This window comes from Accipiter gentilis, chromosome 25 (genome assembly GCF_929443795.1).
Source record: "Accipiter gentilis chromosome 25, bAccGen1.1, whole genome shotgun sequence".
Taxonomy (NCBI): Eukaryota; Metazoa; Chordata; class Aves; order Accipitriformes; family Accipitridae; genus Astur; species Astur gentilis.
Window position 1 is genome coordinate 17,401,016 of NC_064904.1, and position 19,818 is coordinate 17,420,833.

Here is a 19,818-nt window from a genome sequence, read left to right on the forward strand (position 1 = left end):
AGTTTAAAATCGTTGGCGATGTGGGAAACCCTGTCCGCAGAGCTACTCCCCTGGCTTCTGGGAGAGCAGACTTTAGGCTGCTCAAGGAGCTCGTTAGCAAGGTCCCCTGGGAATCTGCTTTCGAGGGTATCGTTGCCCGTACATGCCGGTCACTTTTTAAGAGCCGCTTCTTAAGGGCACAGGAGCGGGCAATTGCAATGCGTCGCAAGTCAAGCAAGAGGGGCAGAAGGGTGGATTGGCTGACCAGGAGTCTCCCTTGGGAACTTAGGCGGCCGACGGGAAGGTATGGGCTCTGGAAAGGGATCCGGGGGGTCTTGGTTGGTGGTAAGCTCGGTAGGAGTCAACAACGTGCCCCGGCAGCCTAACGGGCCAGTCATCTCCTGGGGCACCTTAGGCACAGTAGAGCTAGCCGGGGGCAAGAAGGGATTGACCCACCACGCTCAGGAGGGTTGCGGCCTCACCTCACGTACCATGTGCAACTTTGGGCTCCACAATTTAAGCAGGATGTAAAGATATTAGAACGTGTCCAAAGGAGGGCAGCGAAGACAGTGAAAGGACTAGCGGACATGTCCTGATGAGGCGCAGGTGGGGACACTGGGTTTGTTCAGCCTAGAGGAGAGGAGACCGAGGCCTGGCCTCATTGCTGCCTACAACTTCCTCAGGACGGGGAGCGGAGAGGGAGGTGCCGATCTCTTCTCCCTGGGGTCCGGTGACTGGACACGAAGCAATGGCTTAAAGCTGCGTCAAGGGAAGTTCTGACCGGATAGCAGCAAAAAGTTCTTCAGCGAGAGGGTGGTCAAGCAGTGGAACAAGCCCCTCCCCGGAAAGGGTCACGGCCACAAGCCTGCTGGTATTCAAGAAGCAGTTGGACAATGCTCTCAGAGATATGAGAGAGAGTTGCGGTGAAGGGAGTTACATCTAGCTGGCGGCCGGTCACAAGTGGAGTTCACCAGGGCTCAGTATTGGGGTGAGTTCTGTTCAATATCTTTACCAATGATCTGGATGAGGGCATCGGGCGCACGCTCAGTCAGTTTGCAGATGATGCCAAGTTGGGAGGGAGTGTTGATCTGCCTGAGGGTAGAAAACCTCGACAGAGGGATCTGGACAGGCTGGATCGATGGGCTGAGGCCAACTGTATGGGATTCAACAAGTCTAAGTGCCGGGTCCTGCGCTTGGGTTTTAACAGCCCCACACAATGCTATAGGCTTGGGGAAGAGTGGCTGGAAAGCTGCCTGGCGGAAAAGGACCTGGGGGTGTCGGTCGACGGCCGGCAGGTGGCCCAGGTGGCCAAGAGGGCCAGGAGCATCCTGGCTTGTATCAGAAATAGTGTGGCCAGCAGGACTAGGGAAGTGATTCCCCACCCCCGGACTCGGCACTGGTGAGACCGCACCACAAATAGCGTCCTTGTTTTGGGCCCCTCACCAGAGGAAAGATGTTGAGGTGCTGGAGCATGTCCAAAGAAGAGACATGTAAAAGTTTCACGTAAACATGGTGCTTCGGGACATGGTTTAGTGGTGGAGTTGGAATGTTAGGTTAACAGTTGGACTCGATGATCTTAAATGTTTTTTCCAACCTAAATGATTCTATAATTCTGTGTTACCTACAGTAATGTAGGCTCTACTGATTTCAGAAGAATGCTTCCCGTGCGTGGGGTACTCACTTATGTAAGTGTCAGAGCTTGTTCCCATGAGCTTCAATGAGAATTTGGCTGCCATTGAGAAGAATTTGTAGGGTGGGAGAGCAAAGTCGTCGAATGAAGGTATTGACTTTGGAACAGAGACCGGACAGATTGGAGCTTGGCTGTACCACGGACATTCTTAAGACTCAGAATAACTTGCTTGACCTTAGATTTTCCAGCATTTTCATTTGCTTTGTGCACAATTTCTTTGTTATTTCAGCAGATGCACTGCTTTAATCGTGAGAAAACAGTGAAGCAAATCAGCCTTTGAAGAAGCATTTAAAATGTGCCACCTATTCTGCTCTTCAAGCTTTTAGGTTTGTATTGAGTTTGATCATACAAGAAAAGGCAGAGACTCCGGAATTAGCTTTGCAGAACTGGTGTAAACAAGAAGTGGCAAACGGCTTCACTCTGTCAAGTGCAGGTTGTCCTTTCACACATAAATCTGTTTGACCTCAGAGGAAAACAGGAAAACTATGAATGAAGGTAAGTAGCTTTGCATACGCTTAAAGTTTAAAGATTTTCTTTAGAGTTACTGGAAAAGGGGTTGTAGAAACAGGATGTGTCATGCTTCCTCTCACTTCTTTTGAAGCTACAGGGTGTCGAAGGTGTGTTTCTTCCTCACATTTAAACTATTTCTATACAAATAATGGCACCTATGGCTTCACTGTTTTGTGTCTCTCAGACTCCCAGCCCTGTAAGACAAGAGAAATCCCTTTACACGTACAAATATAGCATTTCCTTGTCTGCACAGCAGACATTGAAGACAATACGGGTGGATTCTTTCCTCAATGCATCTGAGGGGAAAATAGATGGAAAACCCACGAAACCCAGGGAGGATGGTGACAATTTTGATATTGACTTCAGTTGCAGTGTTTTGATCAGGGTGGGTAAGGTGCCAGGAAACCTCATCTTTCTGTATTGGTTTTGTCTGGCAAGGTTTTGGTAGTGGGGGGGGGGGTTACAGGGGTGGCTTCTGTAAGAAGCTGCTGGAAGCTTCCCCTGTGTTCGAGAGAGAGCGAGCCTATACCAGCCGGCTCTGAGATGCACCCGCCGCTGGCCAAGGCCGAGCCTATCAGTGATAGTGGTAACGCCTCTGTGATAACATCTTTAAGAAGGAAAAAAAAGTTGGGACGCGAGAAAACAGCCGCCGGAGTGAGGAGTGAGAACATGTAAGAGAAACAAGCCTGCGGACACCAAGGTCAGTGCAGAAGGAGGGGGAGGAGATGCTCCAGGCGCCGGAGCGAAGATTCCCCTGCAGCCCGTGGTGAAGACCCTGGTGAGGCAGGCTGTCCCCCTGCAGTCCAGGGAGGTCCACGGTGGAGCAGATCTCCACCTGTAGCCCGTGGAGGACCCCACGCCGGAGCAGGTGGGTTCCCGAAGGAGGATGTGACCCCGTGGGAACCCTGCACTGGAGCAGGTTCCTGGCAGGACCTGCGGATCTGTGGAGAGAGGAGCCCACGGAGCAGGTTTTCTGGCAGGACTTGTGACCCCGTGGGGGACCCACGCTGGAGCAGTGTGCTCCTGAAGGACTGCACACCGTGGAATGGACCCATGCTGGAGCAGTTCGTGAAGAACTGCAGCCCGTGGGAATGGCCCACGTTGGAGGAGTTCGTGGAGGACTGTCTCCCGTGGGTGGGACCCCTCGCTGGAGCAGGGGAAGAGTGTGATCAGCCCTCGCCCTGAGGAGGTGAAGCGCCAGAAAATAATGTGTGATGACCATAAACCCCATCCCTGTCCCCCTTTGCCGCTGGGGGGGCTTGGTGGTGAAATCCGGGAGTGAAGTTGTGCCCGGGAAGAAGGGAGGGGTGGTGGGAAGGTGTTCTGTGATTTTGTTTTATTTCTCATTACCTTACTCTGGTGATTTGTAATAAATTGAGTTAATTTTCCCAAATTGAGTCTGTTTTGCCCGTGACGGTAATAGTGAATGATCTCTCCTGTCCTTATCTCGACCCGCAAGCCTTTTGTTATATTTTCTCTCCCCTGTCTAGCTGAGGATGGGGGAGTGATAAAACGGCTTTCGTGGGCACCTGGTGTTCAGCCAGGGTCAACCCATCACACTTTCTCACGATGTCTCCTCTGAAGCGTGTCTATACGAAGCTGGGTTTCCCTCTAGCCCCATCTCCAAGGTGGCAGGTTTAATGTTTGCGCATGCATGTCCAGAAGCCCTTGACTGCAAGGAAGCATTCAGAAGATTGGTGACCTTTGTTTTCCTCTGGCGCTGGAAGAGGGAATACACACCATCTTTTCACAATCTGTTTCTTTATACCTGCCTGCGAGTCTTTAATAACCACTACAGATTCTTCCGACATGAGAGGAGCGTCCCATCACACAGCATCTTGTTCTTACTCGGGTTGACACTTGCAGAGGGAAAGAGGAAGAGAAAGCACAGTATCTGTTCACTACCGGGATCTTCACAAATAAGTTGCTTTGGGGAAGAAGAGAAGGAGGAGCCCATATTCACGCAGTGGAGTGCTCTACTTGAAGCCATTCCTCATAAAGGTAAGAATAATTTCTGTTAGCCATGACTGTGCTCTTCTCCTTATTTTGCCTAGATTAAAAGCTGCAGACCATGCTCTTAGTGGAGGCTGCTGGAGCTGTGCACTTGTTGTAGCTACTGAATGAGAGTCACTGAGGGAAGGGGGATCTGGGCTGAGCCAAAGCACTGTCATTGACTCCTTCCCACCCAGGGGTCTGGACGCTGGGCTAGCCTGCCACCACTCACCCCAGTCATGAAAACTGAGCACTTCCTAAGTGCTGGGAGCTTCTGTAGGTACAACATCCTTATCTGAGGGCTGATGCTGACACCTCACACCTGCTTCATAACCACAGGGATAACCTGTCTAGACTGCTGGGAAGGTAAATTCAGATAGTGTCTCTGATGAACCAGCCACCATTATCCCTGGGCACTGGGTGATCATGAATACATCCCGCCTAGATGCAAGTTAATACAACCCGCCTAGATGCTAGCTAATCAAAACAAATTGCTGGTGAGGGCAGCTCTTCTTTCATGTTCCTCAAGACCTTGGGCCATCTGGACTGGCAGACCTATTCAATGCTGCTCATTCCTCAAGAAGGAGCTGAAGAAGCAAACATAAGGTCTCGCCACTGCAGTTGTCAGTTGTGGGAAACCAACAGAGCCAGCTATCAGGCAGTAACACTTCTCCATAACTCATAAATTGACAGGAGGACTTCTGTTGGCCCAGTTCAACCTCCCCTTGGGACTGCCCCACTGCCACCTAATCTGTAGGTGGCAGTTACAGCAACAACAGGATCTATTAGGGTGCAGGAGGCTGTGAGTGGGCTGGGGTATAGTTTTCTGGCAAGGACTGGCAGCAGAACCTAGGAATCATGGCACTGCGGACACTTGTGCCAGGGTGCTGGGAGGACTGGGACCTCCCTCAGGGCCTGGGAGTCGGGAGTTGAGTGTGCTAACAGCATCCCTCCGTCTCTGACACTCCAGTGTCCCGTCCCCCTCTCCCCCCATGCACTCCCCCAACAGGAGGGGAAGTGGGACAACATCCATGAACACCCCAAAACTCAGGAGAAATGGGGAATCCTCCTGAGCACCCCGAATTGGGTGGGAAAGTGGTAACCTGCTCTGGGCCCCCCAAATTAGGAGAGGGAAATGACCACCCCACCCCCCCCACCCCCAGCACCCAATATGGGAGGAACGGGAACACAAATTCCCACAGACTGTGGGGAAAATTAGGACACCCCTTGAGTGGAAATGGGGGACCCTCCAATTTTTGGGGGGCAGAAATAGAGAACCTCACTGGAGCCCCTAAAAGGGGGGCAGAATTAGGATGCCCCCAAACCCCCTCCAGGGCTGGCCAGTGACCCCCAAAAGCCCCTCCCAGGGACCCTCCAGTCTGGGTCAGAGGTATAACAAGAACCCCCAAACCCCCTCAGAAACACCCCTAAGCAGCTCAGAGGTATAATGAGAATGCCCAAATGTCCCCAGGGACCTCCCCTGCCCATACAGCCCAGGGGTATAACGGGGAGCCCCAACACCACCCACCCCCGGACCTCCACCATGCAGCCCAAGGCTTATCACAGGGACCTCCAACCCCCCCCAGGGAACTGGCATGCAGGCCAGGGGTATGACAGGGACAGCCCACCCCCAGAACACTCACTCCACTGTGGGCCTGGGGTACAATGGGGACGCCGTCTCCTGGGGACCCTCCCCTGTGTCTGGGGGGTGCAATGGAGACTCCTGCTGCCCACCCCCCCCACCTGTGGCCAGGCCCTCGGTGATTGCGAGCTGGAGGACAGTGTCATCACGGATGGGCCACTTGGGGGGCTTGAGGGTGATGGCCGCCAACCCCCCCAGCTCAGCCAGCTCAGCGTGGATCCGGAGTCCTGAGGTGCAGTACTCCCAGCGGCCCCCCCCAGTACCCAAGCGCATCCCCCACCCCACTCAGCACCATGGCTGCTTCGTAGGCTTCCACCGAGGGCACCCTGGGACAAACAGTGGGGTTTCAGGGGGTGCCAGCAGTGGGGGGGATGGCGATGGGGATGAGTGATGAGGGACTCCAGGGCCTCTCTTCCTAGGGGGTAGCAGGGAGGCGAAAGGGGCACCCTGAGAGGACTGGGGGACACCCACGAGGGAGACAGGGGACACCCAAAGAGACCTGAGGGGTGCCGCAAAGGGGCATGGAGGCACGTGGGAGGCATCCAAAGGGGCACACAGGCACATGGGAGGCACCCAAAAGGTCGGGGGGGAACCCAAAGGGGACACCCAGGGGGGACAAAGGCCTCTGAAGGATTTGGGGCACAGAGGGATGGGTTTTAGCAAGCCCCAGGGGAAGGCAGTGACAGGGAGAAAAGGAGCATCTCCAAGGAAAAATGTTTCTGCCAAATATTTTCCCATATTTATCTCACTGGCTTGGGGCAAAAAACGTGGCCCCAAGCCATCGTTTGGGGTGAAATCCCCCAAAACTGCTATTGCCTGGGTCCCGCCAGGATGGGGCAGTGATAAGCAGCCCTGCTTTGACAGCTGGGGTCAGCTCTGACCTAAAACTGCTGGGTTTTGCTATTCAAAAATAGTAAAATGAATGTTTGGTGGTGGGCAGCAAGCGGTTAAAAGATCATCCTTAAATTTCAGAGCTTTAGTTACGAGTCAAGCAGCAAAGCCTCAGCACAGGCCCCGTGCCGGTCCCAGAGAGGTGCAACTCTCGGCTCCCCAGCACCAGGTTTTCATCTTTCTTTTTGGCCCAAATTATGCCAAACAAAAAGTAACAATTTTTCGGACGTATTTTTGCTTGGACATACAGAAATTGAGGTTTCATCCTGCCACGCTCCAAAGATGTGTTCAGGCCCTAAACGGGAAGCTATGGACCGTGTGGTCCAGGGCCAGGAAAGGGGCAGGGTCCCCCCAAACCCTGTGGGTCAGGTCTAGGACAGGGGCAGGACATCTGCAAGCCCTGGAGGTCATGGACCAGACAGGGACAGGCACCCCAAACCCCATGGGTCAGGGCCAGGACCACTGCAAGCCTTGAGGCTGGGTAGCTGAAAGGGCAGGATCAGGCCCCTTGCTTGTTAAAATTCTGGTGATGTCACGTGTAGCTGAGTGACCCTGGCCTGTGCAGGTGCTTGGGATGTCCTGTGTGGCTGAGTAGCTGTTTCTGGCAGGGTCAGGCCCCTGACTTCTGCAGGTGCTTTTGATGTTTGTGACTGTTCCTTCAGCTCCTGCTTCCGTTTTGGCTAACGCAGCTCATGCTGAGGCCTCACGGATGCTGGCAGCAGCAACACTAGGTCAGAGCAAGAGCACCCTGTAGGCAGGACAGGTTGCCAGAAAGAGCTAAAAAGGTGTGCTGGCTTTACGTGGCAAGGGTTTGGTAGCAGGAGGGTTACAGGGGTGGCTTTTGTGAGAAGCTGCTTCCCCCATGTCCAACGGAGCCAACGCCAGCCGGCTCCAAGATGGACCCGCTGCTGGCCAAGGCCAAGCCCATCAGCGATAGTGGTAGCGTCTCTGGGACAACATATTTAAGAAGGGGGGGAAAACTGCTGTGCAACAGCAGGTGGCAGAGAGGAGTAAGAATATGTGAGGGAAACAACCCTGCAGACACCAAGGCCAGAGGAGAAGGAGGGGGAGGAGGTGCTCCAGGCGCTGGAGCAGAGATCCCTCTGCAGCCCGTGGTGGTCCACGGTGGAGAGGATATCCACCTGCAGCCCATGGACGACCCCACGCCGGAGCAGGTGGGTGCCCGAAGGAGGCTGTGACCCCGCGGGGGACCCACACTGGAGCAGCCTGTGCCTGAAGGACTGCACCCTGTGGAAGGAACCCACGCTGCAGCAGTTCGTGGGGAACTGCAGCCCATGGGAAGGACCCACGCTGGACACATTCATGGAGGACTGTCTCCCGTAGAAGGGACCCCACGCTGGAGCAGGGGAAGAGTGATGACTGCTGCCCCTGAGAAGGAAGGAGCGCCATAGGCAACGTGCGATGAACTGCACCCAACCACGATTCCCCGTCACCCTGCGCCGCTGGGAGGGAAGGAGGGAGAGAATTTGGGAGTGAAACTGTGACTGGGAAGAAGGGAGGGGCAGGAGGACGGTGTTTTAAAATTTGGTTTTATTTCTCATTACCCTAATCAGTTAGCAATCAATTACATTAATTTACCCAGGTCAAGTCTGTTTTGCCCGTGATGGTAATTGCTGAGTAAATTCCCATCAACCAAGACCCCCCGGATCCCTTTCCAGAGCCCATACCTTCCCGTCGGCCGCCTAAGTTCCCAAAGGAGACTCCTGGTCAGCCGAGCCACCCTTCTGCCCCTCTTGCTTGACTTGCGACGCATTGCAATTGCCCGCTCCTGTGCCCTTAAGAAGCGGCTCTTAAAAAGTGACCGGCATGTACGGGCAACGATACCCTCGAAAGCAGATTCCCAGGGGACCTTGCTAACGAGCTCCTTGAGCAGCCTAAAGTCTGCTCTCCCAGAAGCCAGGGGAGTAGCTCTGCGGACAGGGTTTCCCACATCGCCAACGATTTTAAACTCGACCGTTTTCTGATCGCTATGGCCAAGACAGCCACCAATCATCACTTCACCCACAAGACCCTCTCTATGTACGAACAACAGGCCTAGGAGGGCACCCTTCCTAGTCGGCTCCCGTAGTACCCGTATCAAAGAGTTGTCTTCAACGTGGGCTTCAGGAATTTCCCGGGCCTCTTCATGTCTGCTCTGTGACAGCCCCAGTTCGCAGCTGGGTAGCTGAAGCCGCCCATAAGGACGACACAGGGCGACTGATCCAGAGATTTCCCGTGATTCCTTATAGATTCATACGTTGGCGTCCTCATCCTGGCTGGGTGATCCATAGCAGACTCCTGCAAGGACGTCCGCTTTCTTAGCTTTTCCCCGAATCTTTACGCAGAGGCTCTCAGCCATGTCGTCCCCAGCCGCAAGCGCTGTACAGTCCGACCCCTCCTTTACATACAGCGCTGCCCCTCCACCTCGCCTGCCCTGCCTCTCTCTCCCGAAGAGCCTGGAAGGGTCCGTCACTGCACTCCAGTCACAGGACTCTTCCCAGCAAGTGTCCCTTAGGCCAGCGATGTCGTTGCTCTGGGACCGAGCCGAGGCCTCTAGCTCCTCCTGCCTCTTCCTCGCACCGCGCGCTTGAGCCTACAAACGTTTCCAACGCGCTCCCGTGTCCTCGGCACATCGTGGAGCAGAGCGAAAGCTCTGCGCACTGTTCCTCCAACATTGTCGCGCCATCCCCAGCTTATCACTAGCAGGACTGATTTTACCCCTTCCCCCCTCCAAACCTAGTTTAAAGCTCTTTCAGTCAGCCCCGCACACGAAAAAGCAACAGCGGCTAACAGTGAGGGCCGTACGAGGCTCAGGAGTTTCCTGGTAACGCCTTCAACCCGAGCCGCAGGGAGGCAGAAGGCTTCCCCAAAAGGCAGGTCTGCTCGGCAGACCAGGGCAGGAGTGAATGAATTCTTTACGTTGCTTTGCCTGGGCGTGTAGCTCGTGCTTTACCTACTGCACTGTCCTCTCTCAAGCCGCAAGCTTTCCCACTTTTACCCTTCCGATTCTCTCCACCGTGCCCCTGCGGGCAAGGCACTGAGTAGCTGCGTGATGATGCCAAGCTGCCTGCTGGCATTAACCCGCAGCACCCGGGAAGCCAAAGCCCAGTGACTCGCTGAGACCGGAGCCCACTGCACCAGCTCTTCTGCAAGATGCTCCCCGACGCCGTGGCAGCTGAGCTGTCAGCACCCTGTGCCCGCACTCCCCGACCCAGAGACGCACGGACACTCACGGACACAGCCTTTGTCCAAACAAGAGATTTATTGACACCTTTGCGCACGGTGGATCTCCCGGGGGGAATGGACTCTCTCAGAGGGGGAAGGCCTCTTTTTCCCTGCGGTATGAGGTGGTAGTCTGGTATGAGGTGGTAGTCTGCCATCAGCCGTGAGTCCAGCAAACACAGCTCCGTGCGTGAAGATCTCTTTCAGTGTCTGTGGAACAGCAGCCTTATGAGCTGATGTTGCAGCTCATCGAACTGACGCATTGCCTCGTTGTGGGCGGCCGGATCCTGCACCAGGTGCTGGAAGAGATTGAGTGGTTCGGCCCTTTGGAAGTCTCGGGGCAAGATTATCTCCTCAGGCACCCTCTCGTTGCCGAAGAAGAAGTGGTCGAGGCGTTTCTCCTCCAGGCAGCGGCGCAGGTATTGCATGATATCTTCCATCCGCCGCACGAAATGCCTCCTGCGCCAGCCTGACAGGGGTATGGTGGTCAGGAGGTGCATCACAACTGTCTTCAAGGTATAGGTGGAAAAGCCAGTGCCCACCAGGATGCGGGCGTAGGCCTGCAGGCATCTGAGGTGGAAGCTGTCATGCGGGACCTGCCTGGCCATATGCCTGAAGAACTTCGCCTCTGCCACAGCGTAGCTCTCTGGCCACGTCGTGCTTGGGGTGAAGATGGCCTCCGTATTCTGGCTGCTCACAAAGATGTCCGAATTGCCTTGCTGCACCCCAAATACTATCTCAATGAAGAGCGTTCTTCTGGAGGTGTTTGTCAGCTGCAGCTTGCAGGAGCGGCTGGAGGGCAGCACCGTCATATTGTAGCAACGTGGCAGAGCCAGCAGCGCCGAGGCTGACCTCACGAAATTCTGGAACCAGCGGGCAGTTTTCTGCACATCTAGGTAGGAGCCAGTGCAGAGGGTGTGTAGGAAGCTGCGGTTCTGATTCCTTCTTGGCCCCTCCTCGGGGTGGTGGATGAAGCACAGCATCTCTCCTGCCAGCTGCTCCCTCCTGCAAGTGCACTCCAGGTCCACGCGGACGCAGAAGTTCCTCGCTGGCGTCTCCCCCCTGTTGCCCAACTCCAGGTGGAAGACGTGCCCACGGGGGGGCTTCAGGGGCACGAGCAGGCAGTAGACAGCATCATCCTCCTGGGGACTCCAGCCTTCGAAGGTGCTGCCCACTTTGATGGCTGGTTGCAGCACTGGAAAGAAACTATTTGTCAAGTGCTCTTGGAAGACATGGAGAATATTGCCCGCCAGCTGCTCCACTATTTGGCTCCTGTAGGCTAGGTTCTGCACTGGCCACTGTATGCGCTTTGCTAAAATCCTGCCCAGATTGCTCTCGTAATCAGAATCTTCTTCTTCTCTGTCTTCCTCCTCCTGCTCCTCTTCGTGCTCCTGCTCTTCCTGATCGTCCTGCTCACCGTTGCTGCTGGAGCTCTCCTCATCACTGCTGCCGTCCACCTCTTGGCTCCTTTTCCACAGCCACCAGCAGAGCCCGAAGAGCAGGAGCAGGACTCCAGCAACGGCCCAGAACTGCCACTGCTGCAGGGCACCAAAGAGCAGGGCTCCCCAGGCAAAGCCGCTCTGCGCCAGCTCCTGCAGAGCATTCCAGAGGATGCTTTCAACAACCAGGGTGAAGAATTGTATCACAGCCATGGCCTGCAGGATGAGGGAGAGAAGGGGTTCAGTGGGGCTGGGAGGGAGGGAGCTGGCGCCGGGGGGAGCAGGGCCGGGAGCCGCAGGGAGCTGGGGGCAGGTAGGAGAGGGGGCGAGGCAGCTGGGAGGCAGCAAGGCCTGCGCCCAGCCCCGGTGGCGGCGGCACCGTGCCCTGCCCGAGGTGCTCCCGCCAGCAGCTGGGCCCTCGATGCAGGCTGAGAACCCGGCCCTCGTCCAGCCCAGCCTCCCCCCGCCTGCGCACTCACCGCTCGCCCAGGCTGTACTGGCGCAGCGCTGCCGGCTGGTGCCTTTTATACCCCCCCGCCATTGTGACGCGTCCCCTCTGATGTCACAGGTGCCGGAGCGCATCACAGGCACGCCCGCCGGCCAGCCGCGGCCTTCGGCCTCACCCCGGATCAGCGACTCACGGCTGCCCTGGCGGCCTGGTGAAGGCTGGGCTCGAGTTCGTTTTCTTCACGGCAGCTTGCGTGCTGCTTTATTTCGGATCGCTTGCCGCCTGCCTGCCGACGGCAATCTGACAGAACGTCCCGAGTTGGAAGGGACCCCCGAGGGTCATCGGGTCCAACCCCTGGCTCCGCACGAGGCAACCTCCAGTATGTATCGTAGGATGAGACTATGTGCAAAGGCTTCTTGAATAGCATCAGGCTTGGGGCCGTGACCCTTTCCGGGCAGGGGCTTGTTCCGCTGCTTGACCACCCTCTCGCTGAAGAAGTTGTTCCTTATATCCCATCGGAACTGCCCGTGACGCAGCTTTAAGCCGTTCCTTCACGTCTTGCGCCGCTGAGGCTCAGACAATCTAAGGAAACATTTTAAAATCAACATGTCTGTTCTTCAATGAAAATTGTCTAGAACTCCAAGAACATTAGTAAACCAGCGGTTCAGTGACGTCAGGGGAAACGAATACTACACAAGCAACATTGGTGTGAAAGGAACTAGGCCTTAAGCCTCATTGTTTTAAGACTATTCATATTAGACGTATAACTAATGATTAGAAATTGTTTTAGATATGATTAATAGAATGCAGGTGCTTATAAAACAATATCTATGAGCTGCTTAATTGTTCTCTGAGACTCCCTCTTCATGGCTGGCTTAAAATCCAGCCAAGCTGTACCAAGAGAGGAAGGATCATACCTCTTAGACCTAAGAGGTGGGAGTCAGTGATGGACTTTAGAGCAAGATAAATTAATGAAATAACCTGAGCGGTTTCTTTAGAAATTCATAGGCCCCTTTGAAGTGTAAGAAGATGATGGTGACCGGAGACCTTCTGCCTACGACTACCAATCTCAGAAGAACCGAGACATGAGAATGGAGCATGGATGAGGTAAGATGATGAGCGATAACGATATGAGAACAGAAAATGGGCTGGAAAATTACAGAGGCTTTGGACTGGGAGAATGGGTGGCAAAAGGGTACGTAAGGTTTGGAAACTTTTGGGAGTGCGCCATTCACTGCGGTGGTGGCCCAGCTCGGAGCTGTTAATAAAGCAAACGTAGAGAAACCCATGGCTGAAAATCCTTTCACAATTAGAACGCTTAAGCTTTAGAAAGAGTAACCCAGCATGCTCATATCACGGACCCTCATGGACGCGGCTTTTGCTCAGAGAAGCGGTTTACTGACATCTTGGCTGCTGCTGCGGTGACACCCGCCCTCCTCAAGAGCGTGGGGGAGTTTCTTTCGTGGGGGTACATTCGATGCTCTTCAGTGGTGATGCAGCTGGGGGTTTCTTGGGATGGGGAGCGTTTCTGGCTGACGGACCTGGGGACGGTCAATCGACAACGTCCCGAGTAGCCCATCGGGCTGGGGGTGCGGAGCCCAAGGAGAGAGGAGACTCCGTTCCTGTTCGGGTCAAGGCACTGTCGGGGTCAACGGAGGGGGTGCAAAAGGCCCCCTGTGTTCAGGAGACGTATGTCTGTGGGTGCTGGTCTCTTCTGTCAGGTGGCTGCAGGTAGGGCGGGAGGAGATGGCCTCAAGCTGCGGCAAGGGAGATTGAGGTTTTTGGCTGAGGGGGCTGTCAAAGGGTGGCTGCCCTGGGAAGTGGCTGCGTCACCGTCCCTGGAGGTATTCAAAAAACACGTCAGGACACGGTTTAGTGGGCACGGTCGGTGGTTGGACTCGACGATCCTGACGGTCTTTTCCAACCCAGACGATCCCAAGACTCTCTGACAGGGGGCAGGCAGCGAGGGATGGCGACGCCCACCGAGGTGGGCCCCCGCCACCTCAGACCTCTTCTCAGAGGGCTACGGACGCTTCAGAAAGCCTCCGAGGCCGCCCCTCAGAGAAAGGGCTGAGCGCACCCCGCAAAAACCGCCCCTCACCGCCCGGCCCGCGTAGGCGCCGCGGCTCTCGGGCGCGAGGGCGGGGCGGGGCCGGAGGGCGGCGCGAGGGTTGGGCGGGCGGGGGGGGCGGGGCCGGAGGGGGGGCGGGGCCGGAGGGCGGCGCGAGGGTTGGGCGGGCGGGGGGGGGCGGGGCCGGAGGGCGGGCGGGGCCGGAGGGCGGCGCGGCGGGCGGCGGGCAGGTCCGGCAAGGCAGTCGCAAGCCCCGCCCCGAACGCCGCCCCGCCCCTGGCGCGGGCCTGACCCCCGTCCCCGGGGCGGGCCGGGTCGGCGGGCCGATCCCGGAGGGGATGAGCCCGATCCCGGAGGGGATGATGAGCGGCGGAGGAAAGCCGGCAGCCGGTGGAATCGCCAGAGGGGAGAATCGGAGACCGAAGGGAGACGCCGGCAGCCGCCCCCCCGCTCGCGCGGCACTGCGAGGGGAACGGGAAGAGGCAAGAAGCTGGGAGCTGCGGTTCGGGGTTCGGGCCGCCCGGGCCCAGGCCGCGCGGCGAGTTCTTCCCCGGGGTCTGCTGCTGAGGAGCCTTCTCCACGTTCCTGCGGGTCCAGGACGGGTGAGCTCGGAGTTCCTGACTGATCCAGGGGCCCGAATTAGTGTTTTAAATACAAACAGCTAGCTGATGAGCTAGGAGCCAAACCCTCCAGAAAGACTACCAGCATAAGAGGAGTGCCAGGGGCGGCAGAAAAGTGTCCCCTAGCTCCAACTGAGCTCAGGCTGCCTGGGGACGACGAGAGAGGGAGGGCTGTGGAAGTGGCTGCGAGCTCTTCCGAGGGGAATGCGCGAGGATTCGATGTGCTGGCAGGCAAACGGTGGTATCTACGCGATGGCAGGGTGCGGAGCTGTGGAGGCAGAGGGGCAGAGGCTACCCACGTGAAAACTTTGTGGGTTGCTCCTGCGCTCCCGCCCTCTAAGGTAACCCATGTCTCTCGATACCCGCTACCAAATGGGGGATTTCGGAAGGAATTAACGACCTCGAGAAAAGACAGATCATAAGTGGCACGCGTTCCCCTTGTAATTCTCCAGCTTGGCCAGTCCGTAAACCGGGTGGGAGGTGGCAACTAACGATTGATTGTAGGAAATGAAACAGCTAATACCCCCCCATTAACTGCTGCCATCCCAAGCATAACCTAAATCGTAACGGCAATACAGGCAGCTGCCCACCCCTGGACGCTGCTTTAGATGTCAAGGAGATGTTTTTTATGATTCCCCTAAGGCAAGAGAGCAAACCTCAGTTCGCATTTACTTGGGAGGGGGCACAACTTCCCCGAGGATACAGGCACTCTCCTACCGTTGCCCACGGTGCCTTAGCCAAGCTTCTCAATGCTGTGGAAGTGCCGTAAGGCATCCATATATATCAATATATAGACGATATCGTAGTTGGTGGAGATAACAAGGAACAGGTAGGGCAAGTGGCTGAAGCCATCTGCAGTCTGTTGACCAAGAATGGGCTAGACGTTCCGCTTTCTAAATGTCGAGGTCCCGGACAAGAAATTAAATTCCTAGGAGCCTGGTGGGTAGCTGGAGCAGTCACGGTACCTGATGACGCTCTGTCAGCGATTGAGAAGGGACAGACTCCAGGCAAGAAGATGGAATTACAGCAGCTGCTAGGCACCTTGGGCTACTGGGGAAAACACATACCCGGGCTCTCAGTGATTGCCCACCCTCTGTATGACTTGCTTTGAAAGAAAAGGAAATGGGGTTGGACTCCGCAACATACAGAAGCTCTCAGTATCCTGAAAGATGAGCTCAAGGCCTACCAGAGGCCAGGCCCGTTGCAGCCGCGAGATCCTTTAAGGGTGGACTGGGGATTTGCTGCACATGCTTCGCACTGTGGCATGTTTCAGAAGGGACCGCCAACACCGGCGAGACCTTTGTGGTTCTCTTCTGCTTCATTTAAGGAGACTGAGCAATGGTACTTGGCTTGGGAAAAGGGGGTCCTTTCCATCACTAGAGTGGTTAAGGACGCCAAAAAGCTGTGCACGTTACAAGGTGTTACAGTACAGGGCCCTTTTCCTTTCCTAAACTCAATCCTTAATGGATCACCTTCTCCCAGGGGAGTAGCCCAAAAGGCCACAGTCAGGAAAGGGTATGCCTACTTAGAAGGGATTAGCCAGTTGCCTCCACTAGAAGAGGGTCCGCTTAAGGCCTCCAGCCTGTAAACCCCAATCTGACCTCGTTGGGTCGACCCTACAAACCTTCTCCGATTGAAGAGGCACCTGAATTTGTGGCAGGCTCCGATATGCAGGGAGTGTGGTTCACGGATGCATCTGCCCATCCAGTGGGATCAAGATGGCAATATAAAGCAGTAGCATTAGAAATTGTACTGGGAAGACAGTCAAAGAAGAGGGCGAAGGTAGTGCACAAGTAGGAGAATTACGGGCTCTATTACTGGCCACAGAGAATGGTGCTACTGTCGTTTATACCGACTCCTATGCAACCATTCAGGGCGTTACAGAATGGATATGTCAGTGGGAATCTAGTAAATGGGAAAGAGGTCGTACAAAGGCATGGAGGACAGAGGACTGGCAATGTCTCCTGCCAATAGGGAGGTCCCGGCCTTTAAAGGTGGGATGGGTAAAGGGCCACGCACGGGATGGAACCCCCCCTGCAAAATGGAACCAGCGGGTGGACCACCTGGCCCAAATCAGGACGGTCACCAGTGAGAAGGAAGATTGGGACGCATTAGCTGAATGGTTGCATATCAAGCGAAGCCACTCAGGGAAAGCAGATCTCTATTATGAGTGCTGATCCCGGGGTTGGCCAGTGCCTATGAAAACCTGTGAAGCAATCCTCACAGCTTGCCCACAATGCCGAATAAGGCTCAAGGCTGATCACCCAAATCAAGCCCTGGCCCAGCATATCAGACAAGGCGAGGCTCTTGGGAGCACGTGGCAGATTGATTAGGTTGGCCCTTTGAAACCACCCCATGGGAGGAAATGTATTTTGGTAGGAGTAGAGGTGGTACCGGGATTGTCTATGGCCACCGCCATTAACACAGCCACCGGAGATCAGACAGTCCAAGCTCTGTGAGAATGGTTTATTATTTTACCTATCCTTGAATGTATACAAAGTGACAATGGGTCACATTTCATGGCCACAGTGGTACAAGACTGGGCACGAGGGGAAGGCATCAGACGGGTGGTTCACACACCGTATTATCCCCAAGCTAACGGTATAGTTGAACGAACCAATGGTTCGATCAAAAGGCATGCTGATGTTTCATGCCATAACTGGGACATACGATTACCACTAGGAGTTTTTACTATTAATAACCAATGGGGAAATTATTGAAGTCCAAAAATTCAAGCATTTTGTCCTACGGGACCATTAACTCGGGATGACTCTATACCGGACGATCGCGGACACCCGTTCCCACTAAGGATGTATGTGGGCCAACCTGTCACGCTGCAGCTGCCCTCCATTGGTATTGTTCCTATGACCCTGCCTAAACCCAGAGGCTTATATGCCTGGGAAGCCCTAGACAGGAGTGGAAAGACTCCCCATATCAGTGCCCGGTGGATAATCCCCGAGACCTGGTCTCAAAGGACTGAGGCCTAGCTTTGTGTTTTCTTACAGGACAATGGAGAAACAAGCCATCCTGGTGCTCCTACTGGCAGTGATGATGGTGGCCAGCGTGGATGGTGAAGATCTGGATGACAACGTAGTAGCAAAAATGATGGTGGGATTTGCCCAGATGATGAACCTAACTTCTGTAACGGTTTGCCTACCTACCCCCAAGTCAGCTGAAGACACTCTGCTGATTTTTGTGCAGGACATCAATGTATCGCTAGCCCTTGAGCTCACATGGGAGCAATTGAACGGTTATAGCTGGAGGTTCAAAGAGGGCAGGGGGGGAGGCTATACTTATATTGTCTACAGTTGGTCACCAGGTGCGGTAAATGCTAGTTCGCTATAGAACAGCAGATGTAATTATATTCTCCAACTTACCCATGAGGCCACGGGGTGGAGCTGGAACGGTACTACACCATGCCCCAAAATTCCATGGGGGACTACCGAATATAGTACTCGATGGAACACTAATGAACATTCTCTACAATACACAAAGCCATTAAACACCTCATGGTGTATCAAACACCCTGAACAGGATAACGGTGAATGTCCCGGTACATGTAACGGAAACTCATTTGACTGCCCCCTCAATTGCACGTGGGCTAGACACACCTGTGGACCTAACTGATATGGAGAAAAAGCAAAACTAATACTGGCGGGGAAATCTCTGCTCTGGAGCTGTCAGGTGGAAATTGGGTGCAAGGATAAAATGCCATTACTGTGGCTATAACCTCCCGTCCAAGAAGCTCTAATAGAAGGCTGTCTGTGTAGCAATACTAGCTACTCACAACCTTCTGTCCTGAACTGGAGCAAGAGAGACTACTGTCGTCCCCTTACTACCACACCAGGTTCATGTCAAACATCCAGCGTCTCAGCACACCCTAACTTAGTGTGGGCATGTTCTGATGGCCACCTAGGTTCCCGACTATATCCAGCCACCCTGGGACTAGCCTGCACATTAGCTGTGCTTTCTCTCTGCCCTATTAATTGGGAAGGACCTATGCCGTACAAGTGGTGGGATCATAGGCCAAGGGATTTTCAGAAGGGATGGCAGGAAGCCTCAACACAAGTTGGATGGTGGATGGAATCAGTATTGGGGCTAGGAATTGCTCCAGTATGAAACTGACAGAGCATTCTAGAACTGGGTCTACAACTATCAGCCTTAGCCAGTGCTATGTCTGACAGTTTGGGGCTCTTGAACGATCAGTTACAACATACGAGTAAAATGACCATCCAAAACCGAGCCATACTGGATTTGATGCTACTGAAGGAGAAAGGCGTATGAAGAGTTTTGAACATGTCAGTGGATGACTGCTGTGTCCACATTCCAAATGTATCGGTGCTGCTTCAGGACCAAATCAGCAAAATGAAGAAAGTGGCAAGAGACTCAGAGGCAAATGTTGCTGCACTAGGGACTAATTGGCTGGGAAGGGTTTTTGGTATGTTTGGATTTTCTTTGTCGAGGTGGATAACCAGCCTCTTCCAATCTTTAACAATGATTGTCGTTACGATTATTGTAATCTGTATTTCAATAAACTTTATGAAATGCGTGGTAGTGAAATCTGTATTAATGGTTAAGTATACTCCCTTAAAACCTTTTAAGGTATTAGATACCCCAATATGATTTCAGACTAAGAAGGAAATGACAATCCACAATGAGCGTCAAAACTCACCAAAACTGTGATCCCTTTTAACTTTGGAGGCAAGAGGTCACTGTAGCACCACTCCAAGGAAACCAGTTGAATTGTGACTGTGGTCACGGGGTGGATTGTGTGGCAGGTACACTCGCCCTGATAGAGACTGAAACTTCTCAGCCATGAAAAAGAGAAAAAAAACCCAGAAGCCACAGTCAGGGGGTCAAGCCACCCCACCCGCATGGTCGAGTTACAACCACCAGGTACACGTGCAGGAACAACAAAGTGTTGACCCTCGACCAATGAGGACCAATATGACCATATACAACCACAAGCCAGACTCGACGGTGGTATAAATGGTGCCCTACCAGAGGGCAAATCAAGCTGGTCCTCCCTGGAGCAGCGGGTCCACAGTTGGGGACCATCCCCCTTGGTCGGCACAGCACTGGAAGTACCACCTCAGGGTCGAGAGCCCTCATTCATTAGAGTGAGTTATATGCGCGTTTTGGGTTACTATCCCTACAGCTTAAGAATTCTCAACAAGGTCCTGTAGTATAAATTTCCCCTTACATCATTGAACCTGTGGTTTACGACTGTTGTTGGAGTTCAAAACGATTTTGATTGAAGAATACACTTGTTGATTTTAACACGTTTAATTTGATTGTGTGAGCCTCGGTGACC

General features: G+C 54.3%; 4 protein-coding genes across 6 annotated transcripts in view; 2 read left to right on the forward strand and 2 right to left on the reverse strand.

Moving 5' to 3' along the window:
- Nucleotides 1-19,818, forward strand: part of LOC126050457 (inositol 1,4,5-trisphosphate receptor-interacting protein-like 1) — a 73,853-nt gene that overhangs the window by 27,544 nt on the left and 26,491 nt on the right. The gene's annotated exons all lie outside the window — the stretch shown is intronic.
- LOC126050458 (inositol 1,4,5-trisphosphate receptor-interacting protein-like 1) overlaps nucleotides 1-19,818 on the reverse strand; it is a 69,546-nt gene that overhangs the window by 13,819 nt on the left and 35,909 nt on the right. The window lies entirely within an intron of this gene.
- LOC126050456 (inositol 1,4,5-trisphosphate receptor-interacting protein-like 1) overlaps nucleotides 1-19,818 on the forward strand; it is a 61,967-nt gene that overhangs the window by 12,023 nt on the left and 30,126 nt on the right. The window contains exon 1 of one of the 2 annotated variants that reach the window (XM_049828323.1): nucleotides 11,863-11,926. The exons of the other annotated variant lie outside the window; for it this stretch is intronic. The gene's annotated coding sequence lies outside the window, so the exon portion shown is untranslated. Of the gene's footprint in view, nucleotides 1-11,862; nucleotides 11,927-19,818 lie in introns of those variants that run through there. 2 annotated transcript variants of the gene reach the window in all.
- LOC126050463 (inositol 1,4,5-trisphosphate receptor-interacting protein-like 1) lies at nucleotides 9,581-11,580 on the reverse strand. The gene has a single exon (XM_049828336.1). The coding sequence runs from the start codon at nucleotides 11,576-11,578 to the stop codon at nucleotides 10,130-10,132; it is 1,449 nt and encodes a 482-aa protein (XP_049684293.1). The 5' UTR covers nucleotides 11,579-11,580; the 3' UTR covers nucleotides 9,581-10,129.

Coding starts and splice junctions, on each gene's coding strand:
- LOC126050463 (XM_049828336.1), bottom strand. CDS start 11,578: ATGGCTGTGATACAATTCTTCACCCTGGTTGTTGAAAGCATCCTCTGG.